This window comes from Saccostrea cucullata, unplaced genomic scaffold, assembly GCF_032062105.1.
Source record: "Saccostrea cucullata isolate Sc308-1 unplaced genomic scaffold, CSIRO_AGI_Scuc_v1 ctg681, whole genome shotgun sequence".
Taxonomy (NCBI): Eukaryota; Metazoa; Mollusca; class Bivalvia; order Ostreida; family Ostreidae; genus Saccostrea; species Saccostrea cuccullata.
The window spans coordinates 73,091-97,573 of NW_026926145.1; the positions used below are offsets into that span (position 1 = coordinate 73,091).

General features: G+C 33.6%; 1 protein-coding gene across 5 annotated transcripts; it reads left to right on the plus strand.

The window, feature by feature from the left end:
* Positions 1-1,948: 1,948 nt before the first annotated feature.
* On the plus strand, positions 1,949-22,931 carry LOC134270926 (rho GTPase-activating protein 26-like). Of its 5 annotated transcripts, XM_062753180.1 has the most exons (28): positions 1,949-2,194; positions 3,942-4,037; positions 8,214-8,275; positions 8,450-8,518; positions 10,141-10,242; positions 10,331-10,441; positions 10,595-10,637; positions 10,754-10,815; positions 10,948-11,016; positions 13,036-13,105; positions 13,239-13,336; positions 13,797-13,897; positions 14,222-14,334; positions 14,970-15,032; positions 15,381-15,455; positions 15,539-15,626; positions 16,024-16,082; positions 16,167-16,184; positions 17,501-17,606; positions 17,801-17,960; positions 18,096-18,342; positions 18,656-18,823; positions 18,973-19,018; positions 19,349-19,405; positions 20,382-20,432; positions 21,480-21,569; positions 21,768-21,847; positions 22,137-22,931. In XM_062753180.1, the coding sequence occupies exons 1-28, from the start codon at positions 2,041-2,043 to the stop codon at positions 22,226-22,228; spliced, it is 2,550 nt and encodes an 849-aa protein (XP_062609164.1). In that variant the 5' UTR covers positions 1,949-2,040; the 3' UTR covers positions 22,229-22,931. The 5 variants fall into 5 exon arrangements, with proteins under 5 accessions (XP_062609164.1, XP_062609166.1, XP_062609167.1 ...); XM_062753182.1 differs by lacking the exon at positions 20,382-20,432; XM_062753183.1 differs by lacking the exon at positions 19,349-19,405.
* Positions 22,932-24,483: the final 1,552 nt, after the last annotated feature.

The following is a 24,483-nucleotide window of genomic DNA, read 5'->3' on the forward strand; positions in this document are numbered from 1 at the left end:
TTAACATTTTCCATTAATTTCTGATTAAAACTGACCTTGGACCCCCCACCCCCCCACCCCCTAGATATGGAGATATGAAGCATACCCTCCAACCCCCCAACCCCGTCGGAATAATTTCAATAAAGAAAGGAGATTATTTTATTTTTTTCGTGTGAAGAAATTTCTTGGTTGGATTTTTTTTTTTACTGGGATGGACCCCTCCTGGAAGAAAATGCCTGGATCCGCGTCTGGTTATTTGAAAATGTACATAATCATATAAAAATAGGTAACAAATTAACTCCCCCATATAGACCAGAAATAGGAGTTCGACAGGGAGACGTATTAAGCCCAAATATTTTTAAAATATTTCTCAATGATTTTTCCAAATTACTTGATGAAGAAAATACTGGACATGTTTCTCTTTCTGGAAAGAAAATTTCCTAACATATTATGCTGATGATCTTGTTTTATTATCGGATAGCCAAAAAGGACTGCAGAACAAATTAGACCTACTTTACAAATACTGTACAGACTGGTGCTTAGAAATTAATACAAGTAAAACCAAAGTAGTGATCTTTAATAAAAGTGGTCATTTTATTAATGAAAAGTTCACACTTGAAAATTCCCTTATTGAATGTGTAAACAAATATAAATACTTAGGTATTATTTTAACCTCATATGGATCCTTCAAAGAAGCAAGATCTCATTTATATTATAAAGCACTTAAAGCTTCTTTCAAATTATACAAAGACCTAAAAGCTGTTCATCCTCCCATCAAAACACTCCTTCACCTTTTTGATCACATGATAAAGCCTGTTGCATTATATGGCTGTGAAATTTGGGGAACCCTTACAGCACGCATACAAGATAAAAACAAACATTTATACGATATTTTTAAAGAGTGTAATGCAGTTGGCAGTAAGCAGCTGACAGTTGGCAGTAAGCAGCGATCAGTTGGCAGTAAGCAGTTGGCTGTCGTATATGGCATTCCATACATATCTCTAAATTCAGATTTTCTCTAAAATATCCTATATGAATTTTTTTTTTAAATTATGGCTCTACAAAAAGGAGGCCTCCACGTGGCTAGAGCTGCATGGTAACATTGGGATAATATGAATAATAATTAATACACAAATTCATATTTTCTTAATGGCTAACGTCCTTACATTTTTTGTTAAGTACTTATTACATAATTAATATTTTACTATTATCATTGTAAAACAAATATAATTGAGGAAATTATTATGAATTATTTTAATATCATCTATACAATATTATATTGACAAACAGCTCGCTTCGAATTTAGATAGGGCGTGGTGTACGGTAAACTCGTAGTGGCACCCGATTTCCGTTGATTCTGAGGTAAAATTGGCTATAAAAATTTACGGATGTCAATATCATTCAATTAAACATCACCTTAGGCCTTATTGTACCCCATTACATTCAATTTTTTGGGGTTTCCACCACTTTATTGGGGTTTCACCCCTCCTGTATGGGTATTCTCCAAAAATTGGGGGGTTTCGGGTTTTTCCAGTCACCCATTTGAATAGTTCATCCCATTTAAATTCGGGTGGGAAAGTATAAAGAATGAGCGGAAACTATCTTTACTATGGAGGGGGAGTTTTATTTCAAATAGTTATTTTTTATGTCTTTTTTTTTAATCTTTGTGCAAACTGAAGATGATTGAATATTTACATTTGTTTTTACATGCATATATATTGTGTAAAAACAAAATGGTTATTGCAACTTATTTGTGCCTCACTTTTTATTTAAAAAATAAAAATTCTGCAAAAAACAGTTCTAAATAAACAGTTATTGACTATTCATTTTGAAAAATTACTACCAGTACCATGTGCAAATGACACCCCCCCCCCCCCCCCCACCCCTCCAGATCGAATATTAGATTTTGTGATACGAAATACTTTGGTATATCGTAACTTTTTCCTTTCCATTACTGCACATGCGCGATTCTTTAACATAAACAGGAAATCGCCCGAAAATAGATTAGGGGGGCCTGTCAAATATTGTAAGTTGCAACAACGTTTGACGACAAATGAAATAATGGGTTTGGAGCCTTTAGAGTTTGCCGAATGCTTGACAGACAGTCCTTCGTTCAGGGAAAAACTACATGATCACGAAAAAGAGCTTGATAGGACAAATAAGGCCATCAAGTCTCTGGTGAATGATGGCAAGGAGCTTGTCAATGCAGCCAAACGTAAGACATTAACTAAATAACTGGTGTCGGAATATTTATTGTGCATTTATTTATGTTTTCATTAATAACATTTATGTAACATTTTTTGCATGGGCTAAAAATTAATAGTGCAAATGATTTTGCTTATATGCATGGAGGTGTGTCCCACAATGTGCTAATAAGGTGAATAAAAATTACAGGTAGCAATTTCAGTGACATTTGAATAATGTCCTTCTTAACAATTCTCATTTGGTATTTAAAATCTGAAAAGGCTGCAGAAAGACATAATTACCCTTAATTATTTTTTTAAAATACATTTTATAACTGCACAATGTACTATGTGCAGTTTAAAAACATCCATTCTTCAATACCCCTTTGATTTACTTCTGCTGTACCTTAAGTAAAAAAAATCATTTTGTTAAAATGTCTCTTGTTAATGTTTGAAATAATCCAACAGAAGTGTTGTTTTCTCCGCTTAAGATTTTAAGAAATAAGTTACCTGTAATGTATTCAATTTTATATGTGATAGACAGGAAATGTAGAGGTAAATACATGGTGAATGTGAGTCACAGGTCATTTAGGGACCACCTACTAAAACTTGGATCAGGATTGATATACATGCAAATATCTTCTGTGGTAAATAATTCAATGATGAACTACTAATTATTAAGTAAATAAAACCATTTCAAAATATTTTTTAAGGTTTGCTATCATCATAAGTTCTGCAGTTGTTAATTTATACAATTTTTTCCATTCAAAATTCTAACAAATAATTCTAATAAAAATTGTCTAAAAAAGATTAAGCATGCAAAGAAAAAGTGCTGGTTTTAACATTTTGTATTTTCACTTTTGAGATGTTACCCACATCATTACTAAGTGGATCAACTCTATAACTTAAGAGCTATGGTTTCCTTATCTTCTTTCCGTACTTGAAGTTTATATTATTGAACTTTGCATATTCTTAGAGTAGGCAAGCCCTACATTTTCAGTTTTTAGAAGCATAAAAGCCATGAAATTTTTTTAAAAAAGTTTTCTTGAATTCTTTCAGATTAGCAAATTGTTGAATAGTAATTGCATGGTATTAGCTACACAAGTAAAATATCAAGTGCATAAATACTGAAACATAGAGATAGTGAAACATCTGTGATATATTTTAAGCTGTTTATTCATGAAAAATGAGGAAATAATTCATATCCCACTCATCGTAAGTGTGCAGGCCTATAGCAACATCATCAGTCAAGATACACACACTTATAATTCACTGCTTAATCTGACAATGGCACTTTGTGTTAAAAAAGGAAATGAAATCGTGCCCTGGTTGATTGCATTTTTATCAGATGTGTGTTATAAGAATATCACATGTTTGTATAATATTACGTTTTGTTTCCTGATATTCTCTCTGTCTGACTGTTATCTGAATGATTTTATAGGAGCAAATCATATGATTTATAGATTAAGGACTGTAATAAAATAGAGAAAGAAAAGACATGAATATTTCAGAATCCAGAATATTTCATTTTAAAGCCAATGTTTTGTGGTCAAAAGAGTGTTTTTCATGACCCCAAATCACAGCCTAAGAAAGTGGCAATTTTCCCCCAAATAATCTAAAACTTTCAATGTACAATTCCTTGCAAAACTGAGAAAAAAGTCTGCTTTTAAAATATCCACATAAAGCATTGGAGATAAAATTGATTTATAATGAAACTATTGAGACTTTAGTCTTAAAATAAACACTTGAAAAAATAACCAAGTTGATTTTCATTTTCAGAAATGGGTAAAGCATGGCAAAGTTTTGCACAGAAAATGATGGATTTCAAATTTGAGTGCATTGGAGAAAAATTGACAGATGATGAAGAAAAAATAGGTAAAGTTATGAAATGGTCTAGAATAAACAGTTATACTGAAAGGGCTGTCAATGCAAAGTTGCAAACTACATCAGGGTTGCAAATAACATTTAAACCTTAGGGGCCATGTGGGCCCCCAACTTCACAAATTTTACCAGCCCACATTGATATTATGGGGCCCACAATTTTTTTTTTCACTTTTTAAAAAAATCTTTTAATATTAAATTATTAGAAAAAAACTTTATTGTTCATAGTATTTAATTATTTATTTTCAAATTTTTCCTGCAGACTTTGACACTACTAAATGTATGAAATTCCATGTTATCATTCAATTCAAATTTGCTTCTTTTGATTTCAGTTGTTTCGGGGCATGTATTTTGAATTAGGCTTAAAAAAATGTTTGATTCCATAAAAACCAAGGGTTGGTATGTCAGGTTTTTTTGGTTTATAAATGATAGGGCCAAACATCCCTGGACTGAATTGAGCAGGTGTTGTATTTACAGTGGACACCCAAAATGGCTGCCCAGTGGCTGAAAACGAACTTCAAAAAGTTGTTGGGGGAATTCTTGTTACAATAATTATTACTCTTTAAATTTAAGGTAAATGTTGACTAGGTTGACATATTTTATATCTTAAATAAAGCTACAATTAATATTTGTTGAAAAATTAGCTGCAATAATGTAGCCCTCTCCAATTTTTTTTTTTTTTTTTTTTGGGAGAGGGCTACAACGCCTTAGGATCTCTATAATGGCGCAGATGCGGCAGTGGATCACTCCCGCACGGATTTCGGCTCAAATTATCAGTAAACGGCTATTTTATTATTAGCTCTTACCTGGAATCCAAATATGTAATTATGCAAAACATAAATCGATCCAAAAATATTCACAACGACCCATATATCGGTTATTTTTCGTGTGTGTCACCAGCTTAACTTGAATTTATCCGCCATGTTTACTGACCTTGATGGCGGTACTACGAATCACCGGAATGCCCCGGAATCACCGAAATGCCCTAAGAAATCACCGAAATGCCACCGAAATGCCCCTTATTTTGTTATATATAAACAAAAAATTAATAAATATTGATGACTTTAACTGTTCTAGAGCCTAGATACCGAATAAAAATGTCATAATTTTAACGTAAGTATTTTTATTTGAACAGAAGATTGTGCATGTTATAGTATCTAAGAAAGATAACTCTCACTGATTAAAGGCACATGCCAAAATAGTCTTATTTTTAATTTTTCCCTTTTTTCTGTTTTAAATATATTCTAAATAATAAGTCATATTTTTCATATCAATTAAAATTTTGTTTGTAATATCATTTACATGTACATATATTCTTGATTTCTAAAAACGGAGTACACTAGTGTAATTTTACTGGAAAGTCCTATCTTTATATCCTTTTATCCTATCTTTATATCCTTTTATCCTTGATGGATTGTATTTTGGGACAGCCAATGAGAATTTAGGTTCTATAGGAGCGGATCTACTAGGAATTCCCTTATTTTAAGCATACGTATCGCTGTTTGCGCAAAAATAACACTTGAAATGGTTTTACTTATCGATGTTTTTGTAATATATTAAAGCACAATCGTTTATAAACATCGACATTTGCTTTATTTGGTTGTTCCAAATTTCAAGCGAAAGTCTCACTACGTCACGCGTGAACTGTCATGGCTGCTGAATATTGCAGCTGGGAAAGACACAGATTTATTTTACATGGTTTTCGAGTTTAACAGGCTATGTTGTTGACAGTGAATAAAAATTCCGTCTTATAAGAAGTAAGTTTAATGTAAAAATGATTTATTTTGCCTCCAATCACCCGTATCAAAAAAATATATTTGCACCATTACGGAGATGCGATGGAATTGTAGCCCTCTCCAGAAAATATCAGATAAAAAAAAATCGGAGAGGGCTACATTATTGCAGCTATGAAAAATGGAATCAGCTGAATGATCAAACACAGAAAAATCCGTCTGGGATATAAAAACGAAAGTACATAGAATAGTAGAAACAAACTACGATCTGATTCTGGAAAAGGTCCTATAAATTCTTACTCGCCATGTGGGCGATAACATTCTCAAAAGCTGGTCGCCCACAGGAAAATTTACTCGCATTTGCGAGTGGGCGAGTGGTTATTTGCAACCCTGCTACATGGGAACAGTAGCATTTTGTCATTTTGAACAATAATAGCTGCAGAACAGTAGCTCTGCAAAAAAATATTGACAGACCGGAGAGCTACAGTGCAAGGCATTGAAAAAAAAACTGTATATTTATTGCATACAAAAAGTGTGCTGTTTCTTGATTTATTTCTCCATGTTTTTCAAACTGTCGACATCACATCAAAATATTACTAACAGTATGTTCCTTACATATTTTTTCACTGTTCCACAACAAAACATTCCTAATAATTTTTGCTAATAGCCCTCCTGGCCCTGAAATTGAGATGATCGAAAATTTCGTCCATTTATACTGCCGTTTTGTTTGCAAGATAATTCGGTCAAATGCGCTTCGTGCAGATGTCAACGTCGACAGTACTTGATAGAAAAGTAAGGATTTTTTTATTTAGCTTTTTAGCTCACCTGAGCCGAAGGCTCAAGTGAGCTTTTCTGATCACATTTTGTCCGGCGTCCGTCTGTCTGTCTGTCTGTAAACTTTTCACATTTTTGACTTCTTCTCAAGAACCGCTGGGCCAATTTCAACCAAACTTGCCACAAAGCATCCTTGGGTGAAGGGGATTCAAGTTTGTTCAAATGAAGGGCCACGCCCTAATTCAAGGGGAGAAAATTGGGAATTATTGAAAATTTGGTGGTATCTTTTATAAATCTTCTTCCCAAGAACCACTGTGCCAGGAAAAATGAAACTTATGTGGAAACATCCTCAGGTAGAGTAGATTCAATTTTGTTCAAATCATGACCCCCAGGGGTAGGGCGGGGCCACAATAGCCGACCAAAGTTTTACATAGAAATGTAAAGGAAAATTCTTTAAAAATCTTCTTCTCAAGAATGACAAAGCCATAATTGATCATATTTATATGGAAGCATCGTCAGGTAGTGTAGATTCAAGTTTGTTCAAATCATGACTCCCGGGGGTAGGACGGGGCCAAAATGGCCGACCAAAGTTTTACATCTATAGAAATATATAGGAAAATTCTTTAAAAATCTTTTTCTCAAGAATAACAAAGCCATAATTGATCATATTTATATGGAAGCATCCTCAGGTAGTGTAGATTCAAGTTTCTTCAAATCATGACCCCCAGGGGTAGGGCGGGCCACAAAGTTTTACATAGAAATATATAGGAAAATTCTTTAAAAATCTTTTTCTCAAGAATAACAAAGCCATAATTGATCATATTTATATGGAAGCATCCTCAGGTAGTGTAGATTCAAGTTTCTTCAAATCATGACCCCCAGGGGTAGGGCGGGGCCACAAAGTTTTACATAGAAATATATAGGAAAATTCTTTAAAAATCTTCTTCTCAAGAATAACAAAGCCATAATTGATCATATTTATATGGAAGCATCCTCAAGTAGTGTAGATTCAAGTTTCTTCAAATCATGACCCCCAGGGGTAGGGCGGGGCCACAAAGGCCAATCAAAGTTTTGCATAGAAATATAAAGGAAAATTCTTTAAAAATCTTCTTCTCAAGAATGACAAAGCCATAATTGGTCATGGGACTACTTTTGGATATAAACTATTCAATAATAATCCCATTTCTGCTTTTTCCCACCCACAGTGCTCAGGTGAGCGATGTGGCCCATGGGCCTCTTGTTGCAATTGAGGTAAGAATTTGGAAGAATTAATCCATGAACAAGCACAATTTTTGTGTGCAATAAATATAGTTTTTCAATGGGTGGGAATGTAGCTCTACGGTCTGTCATATATTTTTTAGTTCTGCAGCTAGAACAATAGTAAATATACATGTTATATATACCAGCAATACCAAAATATTTATTTTTAAAAAATAGACGTTAAATTATTGTGGTTTTGATTTTTTGAACTTGGAATATTGGTAAAAATCACATACTTACAAGGTCCCAGAAGGATACAGAGCCCATGAGGGTTAAAATGTGATATATTTTGTTATAAAGTACATGTATTATTCAATGGGTTTCCCCTGAGCAATTCATTGTGCAACTTAATGAAATAAAATATATGAATATATATAAATTATATATACATATGTATTTTAAGCTGGTTCCTTAAAGGAGTTTGGGAAGCTGATATTGAGAGTTGAAGAGGAGAGAGATAGAATGGTATCTTATTTATATTGCCTTACAATCATCTTGTTTTTCATATGTTATTTTATTTTTAACCTTTCCTGTCAGATATAAAACGTTAGGAAACATTTTTTCTTTTAATTTTAAAGAAAACTACCCATATATATTTCTTTTGTTTATTTTAATTTCTTAAATAATGATCTATTTTAGTTGTCAAAGGTGACAGACTTCTTCCAGCAGTTGGACAAATTTAGGAAGGATCAGATAGGTTCAGTTAAGGTAAGTAAAACATTGAAATGAAACTGAGAGATTAGAGATACATGTGGGGCTTTATCTAGTCAGATACGTATTCATATGTGGGGAAATATGCATTTTGAAGTAGGTACATTTTTAGCTCACCTCAACGAAGTTAGGGGAGCTTATGTAATACCCTCGGCGTCGGCGTCCCAGGTTAAGGTTAAGTTTTTTGGAGCAGTTTTCTTTTAAAGTACTTCTATGTCCTATATTGATTAGACATGCATGGAAGATGCTTCTAGTGTGTTTCATTGTACCAGTCAAAGTTTCAGATGCTGCAATTTCAGCAAAGGAATGACCAGGTTAATGTTTTTGGAGCAGGTTAACATTTTTGGAGCAGTTTTTGGTGTAGGTCTCATTTCCAAGGAACTATAAGCCCTATGTTGACCAAACTTGCATGGATGATACATCTAAGAATGCACACTACCGGGCTTGCTTTGGATGCTGAATCTGACCTACATTTTCTGGTTGAGTGAACAGGTTAAAGTTTTTGGTGCAGGTTTCATTTCCAAGGAACTATAAGCCCTATGTTGACCAAACTTGCATGGATGATACATCTAAGGATGCATACTACTAAGCTTGCTTCGGATGCTGAATCTGACCTACATTTTCCTGTTGAGTGAACAGGTTAAAGTTTTTGGTGCAGGTTTCATTTCCAAGTAACTATAAGCCCTATGTTGACCAAACTTGCATGGATGATACATCTAAGGATGCATACTACTAAGCTTGCTTCGGATGCTGAATCTGACCTACATTTTCCAGTTGAGTGAACAGGTTAAAGTTTTTGGTGCAGATTTCATTTCAAAGTGATTATGAGCCGTATGTTGACCAAACTTGCATGGATGATACATCTAAGGATGCATACTACCAGGCTTGCTTCGGATGCTGAATCTGACCTACATTTTCCTGTTGAGTGAACAGGTTAAAGTTTTTGGTGCAGGTTTCATTTCCAAGTAACTATAAGCCCTATGTTGACCAAACTTGCATGGATGATACATCTAAGGATGCATACTACCAGGCTTGCTTCGGATGCTGAATCTGACCTACATTTTGTGGATGAGTGAAAATGTTAGTTTTGAAGCAGGTTTCATTTCCAATTAACTATGAGCCCTATAGTGAGCAATCTTGCATGGATGATACATCTTAGGATGCACACCAGTGGACTTGCTTCGGATGCCGAATTCAACATACATTTTTCAGATAACGGACCAGGTAAAAGTTATTGCTGCAGGTCTATTACCATAAAACTATAAGGCTTATGAAGCATTGTATAAGCCAAACTTGCACAAATGATGCATTAAGGGATGAAAACTCAAATTTGCATCCGATGTTGGATTTTAATGACATTTTCATGAAGAAGAACTAGTTTAAATTTTTTATATGGGTTTATTTCAAAGTATCAGATTAAAATTGCTTAAATATTTTCATTTTTAGAATGTACACTTTTTGTTGGTTAATTTTGTTACATTGCCTTACTTAAAGACAACATTCGTTGAGGTGAGCTCTGTAATCTCTGATTATCTATGTTGTTTTTTTTTATTTGAATTTTAAAAACAACATTTTATAGGAAATCATTTTGCACAATTTTCTGTCATTGTTGCTTTAAGGAGGAAAAGAAAGCCTTTGATAGACATACTGCAAAAATCTGCCAGTCTTTAGAGAGATATCTAAACCTGAAGTCCAAAATGAATGACAACACCCTTCAAGAGGTATTAACAACTTTAATTTGGTAAAAAGAGAAAAATGTGAACATTTGGCATTTTTTTTATTTTAATAATGTATTGTATTAACGTTCAGGCTGATGCCACTCTTGAGATGGAATTCCGAAGCTTTAGGGAATGCTCCATGAAATATGTCCTTAAATTACAAGAGGTTCAAGAAAGAAAGAAATTTGATTTTGTAGAAACTGTGAGTATGGAAGTAATCATAAAAGAGTTGTTTTAATGTGAAGGAGTGCATTAAGTTACTCAGACTGGCATTTCAATAGAATCTGAATTTAACAATTACACACTTCAAAACAATTTTTAAAAAGATATCTAAGTGATAATTTCTCTCTTACAGATTTTAGCCTTTATGTATAGTTTGTTCACATTTTACCACCAAGGTAAGAGATGCCTGTAAAAATTATGTATTTAAATTTGAATTCCAATGAAAATATTTACTGGTGTATATGCCTATATGTATTGCAGTGACATTGTGTTTTGATTATTTACAATGTAGGTTTTGATGCCAGTAATGAACTCAAAGAGTCCTCTATGCATCTTCAGAAAATCCTTCAGAAGGTAAAACAAACAGAATTTTTAATAATAAAAACGTAAAAAATAGATCACAGTGTGCGCTTTCTTTGTAATGCAGAAAAATTACAAGAGGCATCAGATGAAATTTCTGTACATTAAAAATCTATTTTCTTTCAGACACGGGAAAGTTTTGAAAGTCAAAAGGAATACACAGAGACTTTGATGTTTAAGATGTTGGACAATCGGGTGAGTAGGTTATCTCCCTTAGAGTAGATTGTGCTTTCCAGTATAAACATGACACACAAACATATACTCAGGACTGACACATGTACACATTAGTACATGTACTATATATTGTGTAGTTGGTTATGGAAAACAATTATTCATTAACAGGAAAATACAATGGAAAAGGTATTTAATGCAATGCACAAAGATTTTTTTTTTTTTTTTGCATGTGCCAAAATTTATTTCACAATTCAGTCTCTTCTTACATATCAGATTGGTTTATGATTTTAAGTTCTTATTTTTACCTGAAGTGGCACAGTATAATACAAATTTACCTGATAGATAATTATCTTTGATGATAAAGCTCAAAAACATTTGTTTTATTTAAAGAGATACTTCAACAAAAATTTGTATTTGTTTTGAAGCTTGTAGAAATGTTTTACAAGTGATATTTTCAAGAAATTGATACTTGTTCTTTCTAGCATTCAAAAATTTGCTTTGCTTTGCTTTTACCAAAAAATGTGTTACATCATTGGTTTTAGAGGTAGTCATGTAATAAAAAAATTAATTTGATCATCATCAAGTGCATCTTAAATCTAGAATCTGTACTTCTGGTCTTTTTTTGTTACTTTTTGAAATGAACATGTATACACGTATAGTGCACTGAAACTCATTCTCATAAGAAATGTTATTACCACACTGGTCAGCTGCTTAATTGACCTTTTTTAGTCAATACTTTGGGTGAGTACTTTAAGCACATTGCACAATGGGCCATGACATATTTTTCAGATTTTACTTGTCTTTTTCATTTGCTATTATAAAAACTCAATTGATTTAGTAAAAATGATGCAAATGCCTATATAAGTACATGCATAATTAGCCGTACATTTATATTAAATAAGTACAAATGACTTTCATTCTTTAAATATATATTTATAAAAACAAAATCTGATTCCATTTAACTTCTTTATTTGCCTTTTGAGAACTACTCAGCTACACACATCATCAATGTCAAACATATATGTACAAATAATGCATACATAGTGAAAATTTGCAAAAGATAACATGTTAAATCTATGAGTGGCCGATGGCCTCATGTGGTTGGCCGATGGCCGTATGTGGTTGGCCGATGGCCTTGTATGGATGGCCGATGGCCTTGTATGGTTGGCCGATGGCTTTGTATGGGCGGCCGATGGCCTGTGAGTCTGCATGGCCGATGGCCTTGTAGAAGTAAACATGTACTATGTATGCTGAAAAATGCAATTTCTTTGGGGTAGAATAACACATGATATATAAAATATTCAGGTGTGAAATGCCAACATTTACATAAACAAACAGTATGAACAAAAGTAGTTCTCTATGATCAAATTAAGATGTCAAACATATATGTACAAATAATGCATACATAGTGAAAATTTGCAAAAGATAACATGTTAAATCTATGAGTGGCCGATGGCCTCATGTGGTTGGCCGATGGCCTTGTATGGATGGCCAATGGCCTTGTATGGGCGGCCGATGGCCTTGTGTGTCTGCATGGCCGATGGCCTGTGAGTCTGCATGGCCGATGGCCTTGTAGAAGTAAACATGTACTATGTATGCTGAAAAATGCATTTTCTTTGGGGTAGAATAACACATGATATATAAAATATTCAGGTGTGAAATGCCCAAAACGAAGGTAGCACAAACAGAAAATTGATGTGTTTGGGATAGCTGAGAGTCCCCAAAAGAAATTTCATTCTTTAAATATATATGTATTTTATAATGGAACTTGTTTTCATTTTAATTTATGCTTGGGTGATGGATCTTGATGATAATTGTAGTCACTCTACCTGAAGGATGTAGAATTAACAAGTTTTGACTTTTGCTGTATGTAGAGAATTCGTTTTATATAGATTAATCTGTTTTGGTCTTAGCTCTCATGATAGATGCTTAAAGTTGTTAAGTACAAGTATATTTTCAATTCCTATCTGTTTGTTAGCAAATGCAGTATTATTTCTTTATTCACCAATCTCCTTGACTAATTTAGAATTTTTATTGCAGAAACCTAGTGGGGTGACCCAGACTAACAAAGGCTGTACAAAAGAGGGATATCTGTACCTAATGGAGAAAAGTGAGAAGGAAATATTTCCTGTTGGGATGTCTTAATATTTGATGTACCTTTAGAAAACATAATTTTTTATGACATAATATTTATATTAGTAAAATCAGCCATGAAAGTAATACATGATTCATTATCATTACAGAGGTGATGGGGACGACCTGGACCAAATATTACTGCTGGTACAAGAAAGAGGGCAAGATATTTCACATGATGCCCTACAACCAGGTCACTGGAAAACTGGTAGGTGTAAAACATCAGCAAAGATTAAGGTCACTTGAGATACATGTATTTTGGTGAGATATTGATATCCTTCCCAGACGATGTGCAATTTTTTGAAACTTTGAAAGATTTCCGTTCTGAAAAGGCTGTGGCAGTTTTAGATAGTTTTGTAAAGCAGTATCAATGGAGAATGGAGGCTATATAGTCCTTTAGCCCTGGGGAGAAAATCATGAAAATTCATGCAATATTAAAAAATTCTCTACTCTTTTTATGCTGAACTTAGCAGAAAAAACTATTTTCATTTGTATTTATAAACATGTATCCATAGTGTATTAGAGGGTATGATAAAAAAAACCCAAAGATATGCAGGTGACTTTCAAAGCCCATGGGCCTGTTGTCGTAAACATTTAACTTTAAATGGTTGTCCAAATAATTTACCTTTTTACTTTGTGAGTATTACGTTATGCTTTTTATTTATTAGAGCCAACCTGTTACTGAAAAGTTTACACTGAAATCTTGTATAAGGCGAGCCTCCCAAACTATCGACAAAAGATTCTGTTTTGACATCACTGTGGACGGAAGGTCAGTGCTTATGTTGCTTACTATAGACTACGTGTACTAAAGGAAAAAAATGAGATTACACAAGCAGTCTCTTTTCATTTCAATTTATATGTTAAATCTTGAAATATTGCATGTAAATCATCAAAGGAAAGTGATTTACTAGAAATAACGAGAAAGAAAAAGAACCTGATTTTTCTTTAAATGTTGTGATTTCAAATTATCAAAAAATTCTTGTTCAGTACTTCTTAAGTTTCTCCTTCAGGGATAATTGGTGTCATCAACTTTGATATTTTCAATCATGAAGTCTGTTTGTTACCATCATAATTGTGACCTTTGACCTTGTAGGGCTGACACGCTGACATTCCAGGCCTTGTCGGATGATGACAGGAAGTTATGGATGGATGCCATGGATGGCCGGGAACCAGTTTACACCACCCCAAACACTTCATCAGAGGATTGTATGTCTGAATATGTTTTAGTTTATATGATGTAACCTTTATTTTTATGTTCAGATACCAGGTATTAACACATTATGTAAAAGTAATTATTTATACATGTGTAGCATATTGATTTATATAGGTAGAAAGGGTATTTTTACCATTTCATTTTTCTAGTTTTATCAATAAATTGCAGATTGCTTAAAAGTTACATTTGTCATACCCTTACTAAACAGTCCCTATATAATTTCTTACTTTAAAAAGTCCAATAGTTTGACTGTTTTCCCCAGCTGTCGGTCCAGGGAACTATTAAAATAGACTGATATAAAAGACTGTTGCCCGCTAACGTCATACGGCGCTAAACTGAGTTATCTTTTCATTCGGTGAAGGAGTATAACAAAACAGTTGTTGACAGGAGTCTCGAGAAACAGTTGACCTACGGCCTTGGGCAACAGCTTGCACTCCGGTCCAACAGATCGACTGTTTCCCTCTACCCCAGTCAACAACTGTATAGTATTACAGACACAAATTACATGTGAATTAATTTCATTCATTTTTTAATTATTAATGATTTAAAAATTGATTTTTAAAGATTTGCAAATGCAGTAAATTCTTACCTGACTAAACATTTTCAATATTTCCTTTCTTTTTTTTAGCTTCATTAGATGACATAGGATTTTCATTTATCAAAAGATGTATAGCAGCTGTGGAATCTAGAGGTAGGAATTGCACTGCAGAGTTGTCAAGATTTGTAAATCACTATCAGACATTTGGTCTGACAAAATCAAAGGTTCTGTCAGACTGGACAAAGTGTTTTGTACCATATTCAGAAAAATTTGTGGTGAACAGAAAGGAAAGAAAACTTCACTAGAATGCCTTTTATTTTCTTATTAAGCATTTAACAGTTGATAAACCAGCTTCATCATGCAGCCATCTTCACTGTTTTTCTCTCTTTTTTTTAAATGTTCGTTTGACCAATGTTATCATGCAAGATGTTGGCTCAGATAAACGTTCACCAGCCTTGCTGATATGAGTTGGGCTGAATTGTTCTTTGCTGTACTTTGCAGGACTACAGGAGCAAGGCTTATATAGATTGGTGGGAGTTAACTCCAAAGTTAATAAACTGATGTCCCAAGGCCTAGGTAAGTCAGTCACAAGTCATGATCAGAATTCCTCAGATTATATTATCAGTCATTTTATATAAAAATTCTCCCATTTCTTACAGATCCAAAGAAAAGAGACAAAATAGATATTTGTGACCCAAACCAGTTTGAAATTAAGACTATAACAAGTGCTGTTAAAAATTATCTCAGGTAAGGCATGGGTAGATGATGTAAACTTTATAGACTAGGTTATGTGTTAATTGTTTAAATATATGATGCCTATAACAAGGGAAATCTGAATTTGGTCAGGAGGTAACTCAAACATTCTTATGACAGTGGAGAAAGTGAATGCTAGCACGGCTTTTTTCATCGAACAGTATAGTTAGATCCATGCAAAAACTACTGAATTTGCTCATGGATTGGCAAGTGGAAATAACTTCCCTGACAGAGGAAAAATTTTAATGCTGCTTGTATTTTATTTGTATTTGATCCACTGCATATTTATTTAAGGTTCTTAGTTTAATGAGTACATGATTCATTCTAATATTTGTCATAAGTTCCTGGTTTTATGAGCAAAGTACAATGTATTTTGAATTTTCCTTTTCAGATCACTGCCAGAACCATTAATGACTTTCAAACTACACAAACCATTGATACAAGCTGCAAGTAAGTGACTGGGAAAGGGAGGTAATCCAGCCCTTTCAAATATATAATATAGCAAAATGTTAAATATATTCTGTATGATTTCAGAATGTCGCGGTTCAGAAGGTAAATTTATAGGCATCTAGCGCTGGTTTTCTTCCTCTAAATACTATTTAACCTCAACAAGTTAGGGTGTTTTAGCACTAAACAATGAGTCTTTGGTAGAATAATATAGTTTGAGATTACTATTGTACTGATAATGGTTTTATAGTTTATGGGATTGGGATAACACTTTTTTTCCTCCAAATATTAATTAGCTCAACTAAGGTGAAAGTTTTAAGCAGGCCTTCCTGATCAAAGTTGGTCTGTTGATGTGTTCCATTGCTATATTTTTGACTTCTCTAAAATCAACAGGTCATTAGCCAGCAAACTTTTTCGGTGAAGGGGATTTAATTTCATTAGTAAACAAATCTTAAAATTTTCTTTCAAAACCTTGTAATGAAATAAATTGAAGCAAGAATTAGTCGTTCAGATAAGCAACAATCCCAATGTATTGTAAATTCATGGTTAGTGAAGCCTTAGGGGGCATACATTGCTACAAAGAAAATCAGAATCGTACTTGTTCATAAAACAGAAGAAAAAAATAGAAGGGACAAGGTCACTCAGGTGAGCATTATTGCCAATGGGTCTCTTCATTTGAAATTTTGAGTGGTGTAGGTAAAGTTAATGATTTGACACAGTGAAGAATAAAGTAAATGCATTGCCTAATTTTTGAGCATCACCTCTGGCTTTTGAGAACTGCTTACTACAATTTGCCCTCTCTTTTACTTTTCAACATGCTTTGATACCAGTATCATTTGTACTGACATCAACATTTTATTCCATCCCTACTGCCATCCATCACCCATTCTGTCATATCAATGCATAAAGCTTAGGACTTGGATGGACATGTGTAAAAACCAAAAATATTTCCCCACTTTGAACATCTTTAAAATCATACTTTTTAAATTTTTTTGGTTTAAAAAAAAAATCGTGCCATTTTGAAATTTGAATTGAATATTGAATTGTGAATAAATTTTATTATTTACCAGGTAATAATACAGTATTTAATTAAAATGATATTAGGAATTGTATTCAAGACCTTAAATATATTAAGCTATAGCTTTCAAAGAAAATTTGCAACAGGAATTTATGTTATATTTCTTTCAGAGGCATTTGCTATACAAATTGGTGTGACAATAACAATTTGAAGTAGAATCTTCATCAGTATGTTATGAACAAAGAAAAATTCTTAGTGAACATTTTAAATCAATATTTCTCTATAGAAAAATACAGCAAATACAAAATCTCAGCAGAATAGCAGTATTTTGGTACAATATGTACAAGGTGAATGGTTTTATTTGTGGTTTAAATTCCTTTAAATGTCCAATTTCTTTTTTTAGAACGAGAATCCAAAACTCTGCGTATCCATGACATCCACACCTTAATCCACAGACTGCCACAGGCAAACTTTGAAATGCTGGACATCCTGATCGACCATTTAAGGAAGTATGTACTATTTTAAAATAAAGAGCAATTTCAGCACACATATTTAGTTCTACAAATTCTACATACAGGTAAATATATGACACTGGCAACATGAAAATAAAAAAACTATCCTTACCTAGTCAGAGTCAATGTTGATGCATAATTTTATTTGTTGTGCATTTAACTACTTTATCAACTTGACACTGTATTTTCAGAATAGCCGAGTTCCAGGATAAGAACTTGATGACTGTAGCTAACCTCGGTGTTTGTTTTGGTCCGACGTTGATGAGGGCGGAGGAGGAATCGGTGGCGGCCATCATGGATATCAAGTTCCTGAACATCATTGTGGAGATCCTTATCAACAATTACGAGAGAGTACGTAACGTAAAGGTTTCCTTATCAAAAAAATTATACATTTAACACAGATTGATTATTCAGAAATGTTTTAAGTACAGGTACTTACTGTAAAGTTGATTGTAAAACCCATTCCTGACATTGTTGATGTTGTAGATTTTCAAGACGCCACCAGAAGATGCGGACCCCAGTGAGATCCGCTGCCCTCTCCCTAGTGCCTCCCAATCAGTGACTGATAAATTCACCCCCGGGGTCAACCACACCTCCCTAGACGTATCTAGTCAAAACCAGCAGCCCCTCTACATCAACAAAGCCCCTCCTGTCCCCAATACAAGCACCCCCACCACCTATGTTCAGAAACCCAAGCTTCGATCAGTGGACATTTACAATCCTGATACCAAAAGTAATTTGAGAACACTTTTTTTTTTAATAAACAGATGCAGTATTAAAATGCAAACTGTATTTTCTCTACAAGTTTGAGTCATCTTAAGAAAAAAAAATTAGATCTGCAAGGGCAACTCCTGTGTAATACTGATAACTACACAGAATATGTAGTAAATCAATTATATATAGTTTTTCTTCATGTAAATAAACAGAGGTTACTGATACATTTGATATTTTAGAAAAGAAAAAGTAGATTTCCAATAGAATAACTATCTTTTGGTATTAAATGATGTAGCCCTTGGTGTTCCTTAGTCTGATTTATTTATTTCCAGGTTTTGAGACTCACGGGAGCAGCAGCGACAGTTCTGAGTCCCTGAACTCGAGTCTGTCTAACAGTGCATCCGCAATGTCATCCCCCCTCCCACAGTTCGACAGTCACAAGAAACACCCAGCTCCAGCCATACCGGGAAACACTCAGTACAGTAATGTATCGGGACTAGGTGAGGCTGACAAATAAATCATATCACTTGTGTACATTAATTGTCAGAGTTAATATGTGTGTATCTGTTAACTTTGTTGAGAAAGTTCAAAATGAAAGTCAATATTATAGAAGTCAAAAGGAAATAGTTTGTGAACTTTTTCGTTTCAGCAAATAAGTTTATGAATGACCTATCAGGATCAGATGTTCCTACGTTGTAAGTATTTATTCCTAACTATGTAGTGTTATGAATGCCCCAAGACCTGCATTAAACACACAGAACTGTTTACCATAAGACACTCTTGACTTAACTATTCACCCCACCCAAAATAAAACAGCTTTATAATGGTGACACAACCTCTTAAGACTGATAGCTTTACATGATGAAGTGTAGCTGAAGAAGGGATTCCTTACACAAACCAGAATTTTTAGAGTATTAGGGAGAGGCTCTTATTTCTGACATGTATATTATGTAAATATTGGTGATCACAGAGGGGTTGAGGATAATTTTTTTTTTCTGTGCTGTAATCCTTTTATTATCTCCCAGTGACCAGTCACTACGCAGATCTCTGTGGATTTCATCCAAAACCAAAATGTTTGAGAGGTATATAGCAGAATGAATGGTGAACTTGATAACTGTCTATGATAAAATGTGAATGACGTTAGAATAACAGGATGTCACATGAATGTTTTCTTAATGAGAGGAGTGTTTGAGTGGAATTCTCTCTAGAGAATGTCTACAAGCTGTTGTTATAACAAAGGAATGGACAGATTTCCCAGCTTCTATTTTTGATTCTGTGAAGTCTTTGACAGAAAAAATCCCTTGCATCCTGTGACAAATTACTAACCTCACCTTACTACACTCTTCCTGGTTCACAGCACGTACTGTCTCCCCACTTCCTGGTGTCGCAGTCCACTTCCTGAATGGTGTCACTTTTTTTTATAATTTGCTGTTTTCCCTCAAACAGAAATTAACTTTTGTTTTCTTTTCTTGTTTAAAATTTTCTTTTCTCATGTCTTATTCATTTAATGCAAAATTTAAATATTGATTTAAAATATAAGTTGGGAGTTATGCCACCGATTGCTATTTGTTTTGTGTCTGTCAACATTCATTGTCAATCATAAACTTTAGAATATTTTCAGCTTCTGTGGAGAAATTGCTAATTCAATTTCAACCAATTATAATGTAGTATAGAACATTTATGGGCAAAGGGAGGAACAATCCAATAATAGCACCTTGATCAGAGGCTTGTTGTATTATACTCAGGTGACTATTAGGGACCTCAGGCCTCTTGTTAATTGTTTTTGCCAGAACAAACAAAGATAAAAAATGATCAATGCAAAAAATCAGTTTATAAACAACATGTTTATACATGTACATACTAGATAAGAATTTGAAATTAATTGCACATTTGATGGCTCTTGTGGCATTTTGGGCATGTAGATAATTCCACACTGAAAGTTTTGCAACAGATGCTTATGTGCTTCACCAGTAGTATTAAAGCCCCCGTTAAGGATCAGTTCATTTTGCATCATGCTATTGCTTGGACATGAAAGAAAATTTTGTTTGTTTTGCGTAGTGGAAGCATCAAGAAACGTGGGTCCAATGATTCTTCCTATGCAGCATCAATGTAAGCTAACCCCTGCCACATATAACCAATCAGTACCACTCTTACATGTAGCTAATCAGTGTTATTTATATTAACTAATCAGTGTACTTCTTGCATGTAACCTTTGTGTCACTTGTTGGAAATTAGTACATGTATTGTAATGATTCTGTCTTTTCCCACCAATGTACAGTGTAATTTTTCTTCACATTTGCAAAGTTATTTATATATATTATATGCATATATATGCATGCACCCATTAGATACTAGAATTACAAAGGCGGATCCAGGGCCTGTGTGCCGGGCACCCCCCCCCCCCTTGAAATTTTTGTATGTAAAACTTATATGTCCATTATCCTAAAATCAAGGAGAAACATCTCTTATTTTTAAGAACTTGTCAGCTTCCAGGGGACCCCAAAAAGTGACTTGCTTTAGACCATTTGGGGCTTCAGAACAGCTGCCTGACCATCTGCTTTCTAGTGCCCCCCCCCCCATTACAAAATTCCTGGATCCGCCACAGTATTACCCTGGGATACAAAGGAATATGAATATAGTCTACCCTTATATACAGTATAGTCTGTATTATGACATATAATCTTCTCTGATTATATCAGGATTAAATATACATACTCATTTTTTTTCGACAGAGGAAATGATGTTTGAAAAAAGATTATTTAGTGCATTTAACCAATGTTTTCATCATTCTGTTGGTACAGTGTATTTAGTCTGTCTTTGTGTATCCGTGATTTTCTTTTATCCCTGTGGTTCTGCATGTTTATTAACAATCAGTTTTTTATTCCTTACCAAAAATCTTTCCTAATGGATTTGTGCATGTCCCATTGAATTTTTAAATTTCTTCATATTGTTTCTTTACCACCTCAATTTGTCAATATTTCAGTTCACCTACAATCAATGTGTATAAATATATTCAATTCAAAATCTTTGTTTTATTTCAAATTTTATCGATTGTGTATTTTGAAAGTAAACTTGATATGGAAAATAGTGGGAACAATTCCTCTTTATTAATTTAAGAACTGTTTGTAATTTTCGGCTCTGTGTTGGTTATTTCAGGACTTCCTCGGCTCCCAGTATGACCAGTAGTCTGTCAGGTAGCTTACCAGGAATGGGAAACTCCAACAATGTCAACAAAACCAAAAAGAGGCAAGTACTTCTCTCTCTAACCCAATCCATTTCTGTGTAATGGTGTGGGTTTCCATCAGGCTCTCTGGTTCCCTTCCATCAAAATAGCCCTCTCATGCCAACATCCATACAAAGGACCCAAAATTGTATGTATACAGCAGATAGTAATCATATATTTATTTTTCTCTTTAAATGATGCTGATGTTTCTTTTGTTACAGGACAGCTAGAACACTTTACCAGTGCTTGGCTGACAATGAATCAGAATTGTCTTTTGAGCCAAATGTCATCATTCAGAATGGTATGTTCAAAGATTTACAATACTTACATAATGGTTACTCTTATTACTATGACTGCAAATTAAATTAATAAGTAATTCAATAATATATAGGAATCAAATCTCACAAAGACAACATTACTGGGTATTTTTAAAAATGATTTTTCATCGAAAATTGAGAAATATCTTTTCTCAGAGTCAGAGAGGGGGATTGTCCATGTCTTATGTGCCCACTTTCCTTAATATTTTTTTCAAAACTGAAGATGTGTTTCAAGGTGAAATTACTATGAAGGTATACTATGTTTTTTAACAGTGAGAGAATCCAAGGAGCCAGGGTGGTTGGAAGGATCATTAAATGGGAAGCGAGGATTGATCCCGGAGAACTATGTAGAGTTTGTAGACTGACCCTGCCCCTACAGTGGCCTTATTGTGTGACCACCAAGGTGTCACCCCCGGAGGATAGAGACATCTGTATATACTCATCTACATCATCTTATCATGGAGATTGTCAAGATGTGATTCACTGTGCTGGACATGGTGGGAGTTACAAAGGGGAGTAACAAAGGGTCATGTGACTAAAGGGTCATGTGATCAGTCACATGACCAAAGGCCACTGTTTTAAATATTGGCAGAAAATGAATGCAATAGTGAGTGTGATGTATAGTTGTTGGTATTTTGTTTATCATTTACTTGGATTTCAAACCATATTTTTTACATGTCCATATGATGATGTATTTAAATTATTAGAAATAAGACTTCTTTCATAATGTGTACATTTTGTGGTAATTAATCATGTACTTCTGCCATCTTTGTCACAAGAATTGTAATGCAGTTCTCTTTTCTTTAATTTTTTATCTAAGAGGCTAAGATCATTTAAAGATGAAGGTCAAATTTGCAGCTAGTTTATAGTTTTTTTAAGGATTAAAAAAATTTCTGTCTCACTGGTTAACATTCCTAGTGTTTACAGGTATCTTTACCTTGTAATCTTTACACTGTGTTTACACTGTATTCTATGTTTACACTTTATGTACTGTTTCACGCTATTGCCTTTACACTATGTCTGAACTGTCAAGCTGTCTGCATGTTTACTATTCATTTATTGCTTAAATGCAAAGTTACTTAATAGCTTGTCTAATCATATTATACTTCATATTAGCACCTATTATTTCTGTCACAGTTTATTATGAAACTAAAAACAGTATTATCATCATATAGTTGAGGGAAATTTCTTAAAGATTCAAAGACATTTTCTAGAACCTTTGTTTTTAAGAGATTTATTACTTCTTTACACAGTGTAGGAATCATAAATATATATATACTGCAACATTTAGGATTTTGTATGCATTGAGATTCATGCAGACCTTTCCTCCAAACACATAAACAAGATGAAATTGTTTCTTTTTTATTAATTTTCTGTGATTTTTTTTTTTTTTTTTTGCTTTATGCAGCTTTTGGATTTTTTGTTGTATAAGATTTAGTTTCATGGTTGTTTTTTAAATATTGGTACACTGCTTTCTCACTGTTGGTAGATATATTTGGCAAAGACCAAACTTTAAGAGGTTAAATATTTCACATATAAATTTGACACCATTGGGGACATTGTACTTGCAAACTCTTTTTATTATTATTAGCATAATTTTTTAAAGTTTTTGTTATATACCTTATACTAAGTTGCATATGTGTACATTGCATTGGAAATGTTTGAAATTCTGTCTCCGACTGTTTAAATGCTCAGAAGCATTTGTAGTGATTAGCTGAAGATGATATAAAATCTATGCATTCGTTGTTGTACTTTGTGTTTCTAGCTAGGATATGGTTTTAATGCCTTGCTTAAATTAGTCAGATCCAGTAGATATAATTCAATGTTATGTTGCTTCTTGTGTAATTTTATTTATTTCACTCTAAGATACATTGACACTTGGTAATTCTGTCACTGCTTTTTATGCAGTAGGATAAATTAAGTAAACCAAACCTCTAATACGTACAGCTTATTAATTTTTTCTTTTTCTGTTTAGTATCAAAATTGAAAATTCTATATTTTTAAAGGAAAAATTTACCTTTATTATGAGGTTATTAACAATGTTTTGTACACTGTTGTTGATATTATGGAGATTTTGACTTCTGTGTATAGGAATTATTTATTGAATGCTGATACATGTAGTAGACCATATAATCTGTAGCATAATGTAGTAATATGTCAATATGAAAATCAAACTTGCTATAAAACACATCTCTTTTTTATTAACATCACTAATACATGTATACTTATTGACTAGTTCATGTAAATTTTACAGCATTCATTCCTGACCTAACCAATTTATTACAGCTATTTTTGTCATATTTGTAATTTATTTGATACATTTCCTCAGGTTGAGATTTTTTTGTGAAAGACATTATTTATTGTAGAGAAGTGAACAAATTCCAGGGTCCTTATGTGCAATGTTCTGCTTCACTGTATACCTATATATAGCTTGCCATCCCGTGTCTGGTGTTTTATGAATTTGTCCTTGACTGTAAACTCTGTGTCATCAGAAATCAAGTCTTATGATGTGAGATGTGACTTAGTGGTGTATGTATTGGACTTTGAGCATGCCCATACTTTAACATCTACTTAATTTGGAGATACCTGAGAGTCTTGTAGAAATATTGATAGTGATGGA

Coding starts and splice junctions, on each gene's coding strand:
- LOC134270926 (XM_062753180.1), top strand. CDS start 2,041: ATGGGTTTGGAGCCTTTAGAGTTTGCCGAATGCTTGACAGACAGTCCT. Junction 13,337..13,796: donor ACCAGGTCACTGGAAAACTG/GTAGGTGTAAAA, acceptor TTTATTTATTAG/AGCCAACCTGTTACTGAAAA. Junction 15,033..15,380: donor AGCAGCTGTGGAATCTAGAG/GTAGGAATTGCA, acceptor TGTACTTTGCAG/GACTACAGGAGCAAGGCTTA.